The sequence below is a fragment of the Leptonotus elevatus genome, chromosome 7 (assembly GCF_054856555.1).
Source record: "Leptonotus elevatus isolate MCC_2025b chromosome 7, RoL_Lele_1.0, whole genome shotgun sequence".
NCBI lineage: Eukaryota > Metazoa > Chordata > Actinopteri > Syngnathiformes > Syngnathidae > Leptonotus > Leptonotus elevatus.
In genome coordinates, this window is record NC_141245.1 from 21,630,595 (window position 1) to 21,643,254 (window position 12,660).

A 12,660-nucleotide genomic window follows, 5' to 3' on the forward strand; every position below is an offset into this window, starting at 1 on the left:
GAGTTCGACTCCCCTATGGGAGCGTTCCATTTACACCGTGACAGATTTATGAGCCTCCTCACTTTGTCGCGCTTAGTCATCGCAGGGAGAGCTGCAGCACAATTTCAATGTTGTTGCCCCCTACCTCCGCCTCCCCCAAAACTGCTTGTTTTGCTTGTTGTGGTTTGTTAATGATGCCCTTTTCTCCTTGTAACATTCCAATTACATCTGCCTTGCCAAGATACCACAGAACATCATGTACCTCGGGAGCGGTAAAATTTAAAAACTGGCAACACATCTCGTTTTGTTTAGTTAGAATTTTACTACCCTGGGGAATTTGGGGTAACACTTTTGGAACAAGACGATGCAGATTGTCGTCACTTTATAAGCCACGTGAAATTACGTAAATCGAGGGGGGACCAGTGAGGGTGGGGGATTCATGTCAGTGGGTTCAGTGTTTTCACCCGTGCTTCATTTTCCATGTAGTCACGGCCCCTAAAGCCTGGGCTGTACCAACGGGTCTGGACCTGCGCTCGTCATTCCCAATCCAGCCTCATGTGTTGTCAGTAATCCCCGGCGTTGTGAGGCAGAGAGGTAGGGCCCCATTAGGTGTGAGGTGCACACAAAAATGTTGCCGTGGCACGCGTCCAAGGTCTTGGTGCCAAGAATGGCGTTGTGCATCCAGGAATGTTCGTGTTAGCTGTGTTATACGCAGTAGTGGTCAGTCAGGGCAACCAAGGCCTTCTCTGCTTGCCTAAACACTATCGGAAGCACTGACCTATATTTACAACCTAACCAAGCGTGGAATTGTAAACATTTATTCCCAACAATCTATTCTCTTCATCTCGTAGTATTGGCTAGACTGATTCCAGTATGTGTATGTTGTATTTTTGTCCAATCAGAGTTGAGCCTCTATGTGTTGCAACGTTAATCTAATCTGCCGAGGGCCCTCTAAATAAATCCAGATGTTGTCCGAAGTAAAAAGGCTTCTCGAGCTCAACACATACACAAGTACACATGTAAAATCAGTGTTTATTTCTTTTTTATGTATTTACAAAATCTGAACTTGAAATGAACTGTGAAACATGTTGCTTCATTCCTAAAACACATGCAGTCAACCATTTCTCCTACTGTATTTGTGTTTTTTGTGGAACCGATTCCCAGTTTGCTGAAATTCACATATTCATGTGTTTGTGCTCTTTCTGTAACACGCTAAAATCCCACTAGATGGTACTAAAGCCCTGGCTAATTGGAAAATAGTAATTAGTAAAAGCAATATGTTGACGTGATACATCACGACTGTTCTCTGACCTTTTTATGCCAGGGAGGAGCGACGTTTTTGCCTGGGTTGTTAGCAGAATAAAGTCATTACAGTCTTCACCGCATGTGTATGTTTTTGTTCTGCAAGCTAACAAACGAGAGAGGTCTCATTTTTGCTTGACAAGCCGCCAAACAAGTGCATTTTCAGTGCATTGTTCAAAGATGTAATCCTCTATAAGATGTTTATTTTTAATGAACGTCACTCTGGGATTTTCAGAATTGGTGAGTGATATGGACCAAACGCTGCTGCGAAGCGGGGGTTTACTATAGTGCAAAAAAAACCCCCGAAAAACTTGTTCAGATAAAAGACAAACCCAAAATTTGAAACCGACTACGGTGGCAAATGAGTCTATTTTTGACAGCATGGAAAAAGCTTCATTTGGACATGCTCAAGCTGACATTCATTCATGAAAACAAACCCAATAACAATGACATAAAAACACTATAAACACTTACACGAGTTGAAAAAGCAAAGTCAAATTCTCAGTCGGAGGGAGTTTCCGTGGAGCAAAGCATCCCTCGTGCACTCGCCTGCTGTCCTTTGTAAACACACCTGCTGCAATGTCCCCTGGGAAACCCCCGATAACAACAGCAGCTGTTTTCCATGCCTTCAGCTACGTGACCTTGGTGACAGATATCCATCGTCCAATCGACACCCATTGGGTTCTGATATGACACTTGCATGTGTCTGATCATCTCAAAATAAATTATTCCTTTTCAAAAGTCACTAATGCAATGGAAAAGTATATACAGTACACTATTATTAATGACATCAATGAAAGGTTGAATCGCGGTTTGATTCCAACATGGCGATGGGCGACTGACTTCCTAGAGTTCCTGCTTGGATCTCCTTTCATCATTTCCATCAGTGTTCCCAAAGAGGGATTCTTCCATGTCATTTCCAAGTCTTGTCATCTTTTAGCTACACTTGCAGGACTTGACAATCATGTTGGAAAGCTGCTCCACCTAAAATCCAAATAAAGCCATTAGGTACATCACATGGGTGCTCTCTCACGTTTAAAAGCGAATTTCGGACTGACCTTGTGTTGCCTGCCGACGTAGTAGAGAATCGGAAGGGGCTCCAGCGCCTGTGGGACGCAGCATGGCTGGGCCGATGCTCCCGGGTTGTGGTGCTTGTACAGGGCCAGAATCTGAAGACAAGGCAAGTTAATTTGTATAGCATGATTCATACACAAGTGCTTTACAGAGGACAATGGATAAAAAAAACGCTCTTAAAGTCTTTGTTATTAAAGTGGAATTAAATTTCTTCTAAATTTGACAGACCCCAGAGAAGAGTGTTTTTTTTATAATCCTGACAAATTTGAATGTTTGAAAAAATATCGCCTTGTCTCCATTGGCTGGGATATAACCTTTAATATAACGGTCATCACTGGGCTTTTAGACACTGCGACAAAGCTAAAGCTGCCACACCACCCTGGAACTTTCCTCACCTATTCCCAGAATATGGATTTCAATTTCAATGGCAATGGTGGCAACAACCCCACGGAACATACCCAGAAGAGACAACAAATAGTGGGAGTTCACACCTAACATTTAGAATCTAGGAAGACTTTTGAATGAAAGGCGAGACTTCTTCAAGAATCGTGTCCAGTCCTGTTGCCTTGATTCACCTTTTGTGGATTTCCATCTGCAGTTTCAGGAATTCTTAGTTCCTGAGTCATGGACTTGAAAGGATCAATCGGAGGGAGTTTCCGTGTAACAGAACCAATTCAAAAGGTTGCTGTATCTCTGGAAAGACTACCCCTTTTGACCCTGATAAATGACCCTGTAACTAAATTTAGACAGTAGTTTCCATGGTACAAGCACACAATAGTCCTCCAAAAGTTCAGTTGTAAAGCCTTCCTGCAGTCAAAATACTTTAAACAGTGCCTCAATCAGGGGCAGGGATTTCTGATTGCTCATTACATTTGTCAGGCAGAGTCTGCAGTGCTAAACAAATCCAAGTGGAGCACTGCAGCATTCATCTGCCATTTTCATTCAGTTAAGATAAGCAGGTTTTGATTCACAGAGGATTCAAAGCAATATTTAATCGACTCACCCACCACAAGGTGATCAGTAGTGAACAGCGTCTGCCGTTGCTCCCTACCTGAGAGTATTTGTTCTCAGCATTCCAGATGTAAGTGCAGGAACCCATGCAGTAGTTGGCATGGTAACCGGTCGGCCGGTGGATCCACTTCCAGCCCAAGTCTTTCCTGAAGTCGATGTAGAGGCTCCTTACGCAGCAAGTCTCTGTCTGGCTGCATTGAAAACATACGAAGATGTACTTTATGATTACGGATTTGGACTCTGCCCCTGTGCATCGTGAAACAATGAGGTTGACTTACGCCGTGCAGGTGTCTCGCGTGTCTGTGGAGCGTCTTTTCCGCAAGCTACGCTGGCCACTGGCATTTTGCGGAATGGAGCTGGTCAGGATGAAGGGAGACTGCTGGGTCATCTGCTTTAGCATTCCGAGGTCGCTCCGGTCGCTGTCGATCCCGGAGATGGAAAAGCTGAAAGTGGCGACGGCGCTCCTCTGGTTGCATTCGCAAAATAGACGAAGTTCGAATCCCTGCTCGTCCTCTGCAAGGACAGACATTCCAAATGGAAACGTTTTGACCAGGGGTGTGAATAAGACACACACGTTCAAGTTATAAGTACGTCTTGAATTGACTTAAGTCTTGACTTCCATCCATCCAACCATCCATCGATTTCATCCATCCATGCATCCATTTTCTTAACCGCTTATTCAAATTTATCAATATTGTTTTAGTTCATATGAATCCTTGGAGTAGAGTACTGTTCTGTGTTGTTTATGGCATGGAAAAAACTCTTTTTTTTTTCAAAAACAAACCAAATGACACACTATGTTGAAAATGCAGATTTTCAACTGTAAACAGGAAAAACTTTGTGTGTTTCAAGTCTAAGTCAAGTTGTGTGCATGAATACCAAATCAAAGTTGAGTCGAGTCTTTCCTAAGTTTTAGCCAAACCCGTCCCAAGCCCTAAATTTGGCGAATCGAGTCAACGTCCTCTGGTTTTGACACAATGGTGTGATGTCTCAAACACACCTTTGCCTTGGAGCCAGTTCTGTAAGGTCTCTGTTACATCAAATGAGAGCCACTTGTCCTTCCACTGGTTGGTGATAAAGCGGGATGCCAGGTACCGAGCTGTCGGTCCCACGCCACGGTACAGCTCGACTCGCTCCTCGGTGGGTATGGTGGGCTGCTTGATGAGTATCCGCAGCTCGGCGCTGGTCAGCAGGTGAAAATCGCCCACACTGCTCCGAATCTCTGAGACGTTGAAGGGTAGCGTGACGTTTCTGGAGTTCTTGGTGGTCTCAGAGTAGTTTATTCCTGCGGGATTTAAAAGAAAGGGTTAGTCTGGACGGGGAATTTCATTTCTCAACACCCGCATGGATGTGACAAGTAAAGAAACGTTTGGTATCATATTCAAATATTTCATCATTTACTTTGGACTGCTCTGATTCTTCCCCTGTCAGTTCACAAAGCACATGCGCTGAATCCTATTCGTCGACAGGGTCCGTCCGGGGTACGGGTGGCGAGCAGCCGACATCCAGCGATTAATATTCATCGACGGGGGAAGGTAGCGGGGGTGCGACCAGACCGAAAATGGATGGCTAGCCCACCCGCCCTAGAGTCTACCATATTTTACATCGTAGTTTATGGCCCTCTAATATTTAATGACCTATTTATGTATACCTTATTAGCATCATTTTAGTGTCATACTGTACATATGTGCCCATAATGTCTCATATTCACATCACATTTAATGGTCTCTTTAACTCAACAGTCACAATGGCAGATATCTCATTCATATCACATAACATTGATTTTTATTCATTCTGGTAATTGCAGGCAGGCTCAAGTATCACAGTTAACATCTGTCAGTAAGTTTTGGCTGTGTAACCCTAAAGTTAAGATTTCATATGTTTACCTTATGATATTTACTGATTGGTAACACTGGAGGGGCCAAATGTACGCATGACATAACATAACTGTTTTTCATCGCCAATGTCTTTTCCAGCTGCACACACACATTAGCAAAATTGAATAAGTGCACGCATGCAGAGTGTGACGGCAGCCAAAAAGGAATCGATTCCACCTGCGGCAATGTTGAGCTTAAAGAAAGAGGGTTTTGTTTTCTTACTTCTATTTTTTGGGGGTGGAAGTTGGGAACACACTCACGGCCCCCCTTCCCTTCAGAGGCCGACATAATACAGAACCATACCATAAATCAGGGGTGTCCAAAATCTTGCCCGTGGGTCATTTGCAGCCCGCTACCATTTTATTTATTTTGTTAGTAGCGTGCCACATATTCTAATAATAACACTGCACATGGCCTGCATCAAAAGGGAAAATGTTTAAATATAAAACACTAGTTTTCTTAAACAAAAATTATAAAGTTAATAAAAATGTAATGTTATTTCACACTTTTTAATTAAAATGTACATTATACTGGTAAATAAGTTTCTTTAGCCTTACGTTCTTTAGCACAATTGCAATGTCATTGTTAACTTAAATTAACAGTAAAATACCAATGTGCTTGTTTATGTCTATATATTATCAGTCATCCATGTCATGGTAATCCGCAAGGGATGAAACTAAGCAATTGGGCTCTTTTTAATGTCCAAAAACATTGTTTTTAAAATGACTCGGGCAATCTGATTACTGTATGTTAGGCTATAGATTTGCATGTAACACAGTTAAATGTTGTAAGATACTCTATCTTTTTGGGGGGTGAAACGAGTTTAATTAACATTTCTAATGCAGTTCTTCTATTTAAAATTGTAAATCGAGTCTTAAAAAAAAGAAATCAGATTAAAAATGTAAAAAAAAAAGTTTAAAGTTACAAGATACCTACATGTAAAATGCTTTATATTTAATGACAATAACATGTTCCTTTGTGAACAATAAAGATTTTTACAAATATTTTTATGATTTACTGCTTTGCATGTGTTACAGCATATTGAATTGTTTTTCTAGCCTGTTTCTGAAAAACAAGTTGACATGAGCCCCCCCCGCCCCCCCCCCCCCTTGCCCATTTTTCTGCATGTTGCCCTAAGTGAAAAAAAAAAAAAAGTTTGGACATCCCTGCCATTAATCTAAACGTTCGAAACTGCGCATAAATGGGTGAAGGTGAGCAGGAAAGGCACAACATGGTTGAAGGAGAAGAATGCATGTGGGATTAGTAGTAAAGTAAAGGAGGGGGGCAGAGGTGGATGGGAGGGAGGATTGCGATGGAATGTTTATCGATGCTGCTTGGTCTTGGCCTGCGCCCAAAATCCTCTATTTTGCTTGGGAATGCCAAAGCTATGATTCTCTTTTTTCCTCGTTTCACGCATACTTCCCGGACTTGGATCTGAGCTGTACCAGGATCGCAGGTCCGCTTCTTGTGTAACACTTTTACCAGAATTTGTGCTGGCGCTTTGACATGAACAAGCGAGTCCAAAAGGCCCAAAAGAAGCTGTCGGCTTGTGGGGGGAAACCAGATGACATTTTGGTGGGTGCCGCCCATGTCAGAGGAGCACTCACTATACTAGAGTGAAAGCGAGCGGTAATTGTGTGAAGTGAGATAAATGTGCCGAGGGTTAAGAGAAGTGAAGTGAAACAGGAAGTGAGGTCACTTCCGCTCTGAGGCATATTAGCTGCAGTGACAGTCGTCACTTCTACTTTTTAATTAACAAACCAGACCTTTAATTGAACTTCTCCATGAACACACTGAACGCAAATATATTTGCCTTTTGCCCCCACGCTCACGCATAACACCAGAGTTGGGGGAATTGAGTCACGTGACTTGGCTTGAGTCCGATTTGAGCCGACTGTTTAATGACTTGGGAATTGCTTGGCTGAAGCAAATGAGAAACTTGGACTCAAAGATAAGAGAAGTACAGCATTTAACTTCTTCTGACACTATAAAGTCTAGAACAAATTTTAGCTGCAGTTTAACTAACATGAGCTAAGCTTCATGTCGGTGACGTTCAAATGAGAAGGCAAGAAACTAATAAAGGAATGCGTGAATTTATATCGTGTGATTGAGCAAGATTTTATGACTTGACTTGCTTTAAGCCAAGTAATGACTTGACTAAAGTGAGGTAAGTTTTTGTCCATTTGACTTTTCGAATGTTTTTTTTGTTTGGTTACGACCAGTGAAAAGAACATTTCATTATCACTCCAGTACACATAAAAACATAAACACAACGCTTAAAAGGCGCAAGACTTTTCCTATGCACACAAAAGGCCTATTTCTCTCAGATATTGCGTACATCGTATTTGTCTAAATCTGTATTCGTGAACACTTCTACTTTGATTTACGCAGCTTGGTGCCACACTTAAACAGGCCACAAAAATAGAGCCCTAACAAAAACACGTGTCAAGTCATGATTGCAGTTTAACTGAGGCCTGGTTCACACATAAAGACATTCAGGCTGAACCACCCCGCCCCCCCCCCCCCATAATTTTCCCCTAACTGACCGAGGATGACAAATGCCAGATTATTTTAGGCTTAATAAACACATTGATTTTTCAAATCTTACAAGATTGTTCATCTGTTGGACCCTACACATGAATATACCCCAAAAAAATCTGCCATTTAGCAGTTTTGACTGTACTGTGTGTGGTGTGCTCCACATAAAGATTCTGTTCTATCACCAATCTAGAATCAAGTCCCCCAGAACTCTCACCGTGATCTAACAAAATGAAGAAAAATAAACGACGTATCATGGAAGAGGACACACGAGAGGCGGGAATGTAAAAAGTACTCTTAAGACTTTTTTTTTTTTATACAGGAAAAAAATCCTAAGCTAAATAAAAGGAAGGACCATGGAAAAGAATCTAGGTGACAGTGTGAAAGTGGACTTTATAGTCTGTTCCGTGAGCTAGAGGCAAATTCTCAAACTAAGGCAATGGCTGGTGTTATTATGCTTTGTGCTTTGTGTATCACGTTTGTTTTCATGTACACCCGCTTCCTTGTTCTTCAGTCGAGTCGCGTCTTGATTAGCTACATTTTTTTACGTCACAATTCGCACATGACTCGGGAGTCAGCGACTTTGCACAGTTGCACACACACAATATTTTTGGGTTGCAAATATTGAACATATTTAAGATAACAGATTAAACTTACTAAATGTCAGATTTTTTTTTTTTTTATCTTGATGTATGGGTCTGAACCAGATAGCGGTTAAAATATCTCTTAAGATTGAAAACAATCCTTGTGCCCGAGTCAAGTCGAGTCTCATAAATACCAAGTCAAAGTCAGGTTTTAGCTAAGCAAATCCCAAATCCTAAAATTTACAACTTAAATCCAACTTGACTTGAGTCCACCTCTGCCAAAACACAAAATAAAATGATTACATCCTGAAATTCACATCGCTGAAGAATGGTGTGTGTGTGGAAAGTGTTAGTCATCGGGTAAAAAAAAAAAAAAAAAAAAAAAAAAAAAAGACACACACAGGACAATTTGAAAAACAGGAGAGTTAATGAAAAGAACAGAGAGAGGTTAGCTGGTGTCCCACGCCCTCTGCCTCCTCCTGTGTTTTTCTTACAATTGCAAAATATTCCTCCACACGTACACTCACGCGGCTGGCCGGGGCCCAGCACGAGCCAGCGAGCATGAACAGGGTTTGTTTTAAGAGGAAGCCGTGCCGAGGCCGGGACTGTTCTCTGGCATTCCATAGAAGTAGGAAACATGCGCTCCCCACGGGCACCGGACCTGAGTCACCCTGGAGATATCGCCGGCCATCAGCCTGCCTTCCTTCCTGCCGAGCTGACCTGTCACGCTCGCCAACGTGCGAGCGCGCTGATAGCCAGCTCAGGAAGCTTGGCGAGGAGGAATAACTCAGAGTTTGAGGGCCAAACTTATGTGCATGACTTGGGGTAGAGGGTGGGAAGTAACGAAGTACGACCATCTTGTCACTGTGCTCAAGTAAAATGTTCAGGTATCTGTACTTTACTTGAAGGATTTCTGAGATATTTTAGACCTCGCCCGTATCCCACTGAGGACGAAAACATTTGCGATGCTTGCGATTGTTAATTTCACATTCAGGTTTGTTCAAAGTCCCAGCGTTTCCAAAATGTTCTCTCAACTGTTTTAATGGTCTTTATTCCATAATTATCTTCTAGCATCGATGATGAATTTCAAAACAAATCTCCGAATTTACTTTATTGAGTCTTATTAAGTCAATTTCAGTCTGCTTTTCAATACACGAGTATCTGCACTGCTACTTGAGTACAGAGTGTGAATACCTTTGCCACCTCTGAAGGGGGGGGTTATATGGAAAGTGTCCATAAAAATCCATGATGGAGAACAAGTGACAGGATATGCAAGGGAGAACCTGACGCTCGAGTTACAGGAAACCCCCAATCCCTCAGGAGAAAATGAAAGAGGGAATGAAGCCGGTTGAAAGAGTGCACGTCATGTCTTCATTTCCCAGTCTGCTCTTTTCCAATCTGAATCCAAGCAGGGAGAAAAAAAAAATCATTTTTAAAAGCTACTTTTTTCTCCTTCTGGATGGAGCCTTTCTTTTCAAGTGGTGGAGAAGGGAGGTGAACGTGGATGCGCAATGACGCACACAAACAAATGAAGATGTGTTTATGGTCAAAGATTGCGAGGCCAGATGCTTGGTGGTGCTAACTTGCAGAGCGTGCGATCTGGGAAGCCATCATGTTGCCTGGAGATGTTGGGTGGAGATCAGAAGATCGTTTATGAGCCAACGTACGTTTGAATCGCAGCCATCGAACATGAGCTGGTGCGTTGAAATGTGGATATTCAACCAGATGCTCGATGATGACATGCGGCTGGCGAGCTTTTACACTTTTCAACATCGATAAGACACAAATCATTTTTACCTTGGCAAGGCATGACAGTGGGCTGAAAAAAAAGCACCACCTGATTTCCACAAAAGTAGAGTGTGACACAAGACGAAAAACAACAACTTTGATCAGCATTTTGTTAACTGAATATGACCCCCCCCCCCCGCCCCCCCCCCCTCTCTCTCAGCTTAACTCCATAGCTTCTTCCTCAGTTGTCAACTACTTTGTAATGATCATTATCGCCACCTACGGGACTGGCAAGCCAATCGCTCCATCCATCCACCCATTTTCTGAAACGCTTATGACTAATTCACGAAACTGTAGAATGTTTGTTTTTCTTCGTTAGTTGACAGGGTTAGGCGAATACTACAGAAAATGTACGCACAATTTTAGAGGAACTGAATCGGATACTTGGTATGAAGGAAATACACACATCCATGTTCATAAATAACCCGCAGCACAAGAAGCTCCTGTATCTAGTTTAGTGGGACTAAGACATTCATAATTAAGTGCTTTTTATTGGTTTAAATGTTTATTACTTTATTGCCTTCTCAGTCAAATGTAATACCGACGTGAAGCTTAAGTGAGATGGGCCTGCCATCAGTTAGCCTAACTGTGAAGTTAACAGGCTGCTAGTCTCTTTTTCTTGATTTGATCAAACTTGATCTTGCATCCAAATGTGATCATTTTGAGGGCTCCGTCTGGATTACTTTTGGATTAATTTAATTTAATTCAATCGTGTGTTACCAATAGATTTTTTTTTTTTTTTAGTTGGTCAACAATTACATTTGTAATCTTAAATTGGTTCAACAATTCTCTTTTTTGGAGTGAAATACCAAGTCAAGTCGATTCATTCTTAAACTTTAGCAAATTTAGTAAATCACTAGTCTCAAAAGTGAAGTGTGACTCGATTTAAATCACCTAACCGAGTCACTCACCTCTGATATTTAGTTTTATCAATATGTCAGCCATCTTGGATGAAGTCAAAGAACAACGTGGTACTCACTGGTCACGTTAAACTTGTGCAGCACTTTGGCAAAGTACTCCTCCTCCTCTTGCTCAGTGGAGATGTCCGTCGTGACCTGGGCTTGCTGCTCCCTCAGCATCTCCTTGGTGCTGTTGTAGAGCGACATCAGCGTGGGGGGGATCTCCTCCTCGTCTCCCTCCTGGTCCTCCTCGGGCTCATTGGGCAAACGCAGCTTGCTGAGGATCTGACTCCTGATGGCCTCGATGCGCTTCTTCTTCACCATCTCCAAGTCCAGAGTCTTGCACGTGGACATGCTGCTCCCCCGGGCCACCATGTGGACCGCCACCGCGATCAGGAGGGCCAGCTTCATGGCGCGCCGCTGGAGATGTGCCTCGGCCGAGTCCTGCCTCCGCGCTTCTCTCCTTGGGTGAAGTGAACGGAAAGGTGCGACTGACGCAAGGTGTTTACCCTCGGGGAGAACAATTAAAGCAGTGTGGAGAGTCTTTGAGGTTCAGGACTGTGAATAGCTCCTAACATTTGGGTCTTCTGAAGGGCGGGCTACTGGAAAGCCCCTGACTCAGCAAGGCAGGTAATACAATGACGTGTGAGCTGTCAAAAGCCTTGCGCTCACACACGAGCAGACGCCAATGTTTAGATAACCTCCGCACACTCTATTCGGACCTTCTCCTTGCAGACGACCGCCCTCCCTCCATGTGTCGGTTCAGCGTTGTTCAGCTCACCAGGCAGTTTCTCTTCACATGTTTTTTTTTACACTCGGCCAAGCAAAAAAATCCACTTCCTCTGCTCCTTAACACATCTTAACACACCCGGGGCTATTCAACACACAGTCAGGTCCAGTAAAGCTGAACTACGGAGCCCAGAAATGGACAATAGGATGAGTCTTGTCAGAATTGTTTGATTTAAAAGTCACTCACAAGCTGATGTAGAGGCCATCATGAAAATGATCTTCTCCCTTTTTGTGAGCAACAACAGCATGTGACCTGCTGCAGCTTCACATACATCCTTCGGTCGCAATAGCTAAAAATGCTCTATCCTGAACTTTGACACCTTCTCCTCCAGACTCAGCAGCAGCACTGGGGGGCGGGGGGCGCGTCCGTGCGTGTCCTTCGTCTATCCATGCGTTTGTCTTCCACCTCAGTTTTGTTGCATCTCCGCCTCCCTGTGACAAAGCTCCCTCCACACGCCTCTTTTTTTTGGGGAGGGTTGGCGGGGGACTACTTTCTGCCTCTGCTTGTCACAGCTTGCTGGTGACAAACTGATTTGTGGGATCTTGTGAGCTCAGCTAACTTTTCACCCCACCCTCCGCCTCCTCTCACTCTCGAGCCATTTCTGGTTCCTGTTAGTCGTCGGATCGAGCACAGAACTCTCCGCCCAGGAAATGAGGCTAACGGTTGCAGTGTGTAAAACATCTGCTCTGCTGCCTGCTAGCACACATTGTGGCGGCTTGGCTGGGTGGTGGGCATTGGCATTGGCATTGGCATTGGCATTGGCATGGGCTGTAACCCCCACGCTTGGTTTGTCTGTGGGTCAGCCTCCTGACTGACAT

At 43.4% G+C, this 12,660-nt stretch overlaps 2 protein-coding genes across 3 annotated transcripts in view; one reads left to right on the plus strand and one right to left on the minus strand.

Annotated features, from left to right (window-relative positions):
* The window catches only part of LOC147171532 (cyclin-dependent kinase-like 1), a 38,193-nt gene that overhangs the window by 14,866 nt on the left and 10,667 nt on the right, over window positions 1–12,660 (plus strand). The window lies entirely within an intron of this gene.
* Window positions 994–12,380, minus strand: tgfb1a (transforming growth factor, beta 1a). Its single transcript, XM_086081172.1, has 6 exons — window positions 11,133–12,380; window positions 4,367–4,651; window positions 3,645–3,879; window positions 3,407–3,557; window positions 2,340–2,450; window positions 994–2,265 (listed from the first exon to the last, which is right to left on the minus strand). The coding sequence occupies exons 1-6, from the start codon at window positions 11,461–11,463 to the stop codon at window positions 2,218–2,220; spliced, it is 1,161 nt and encodes a 386-aa protein (XP_085937298.1). The 5' UTR covers window positions 11,464–12,380; the 3' UTR covers window positions 994–2,217.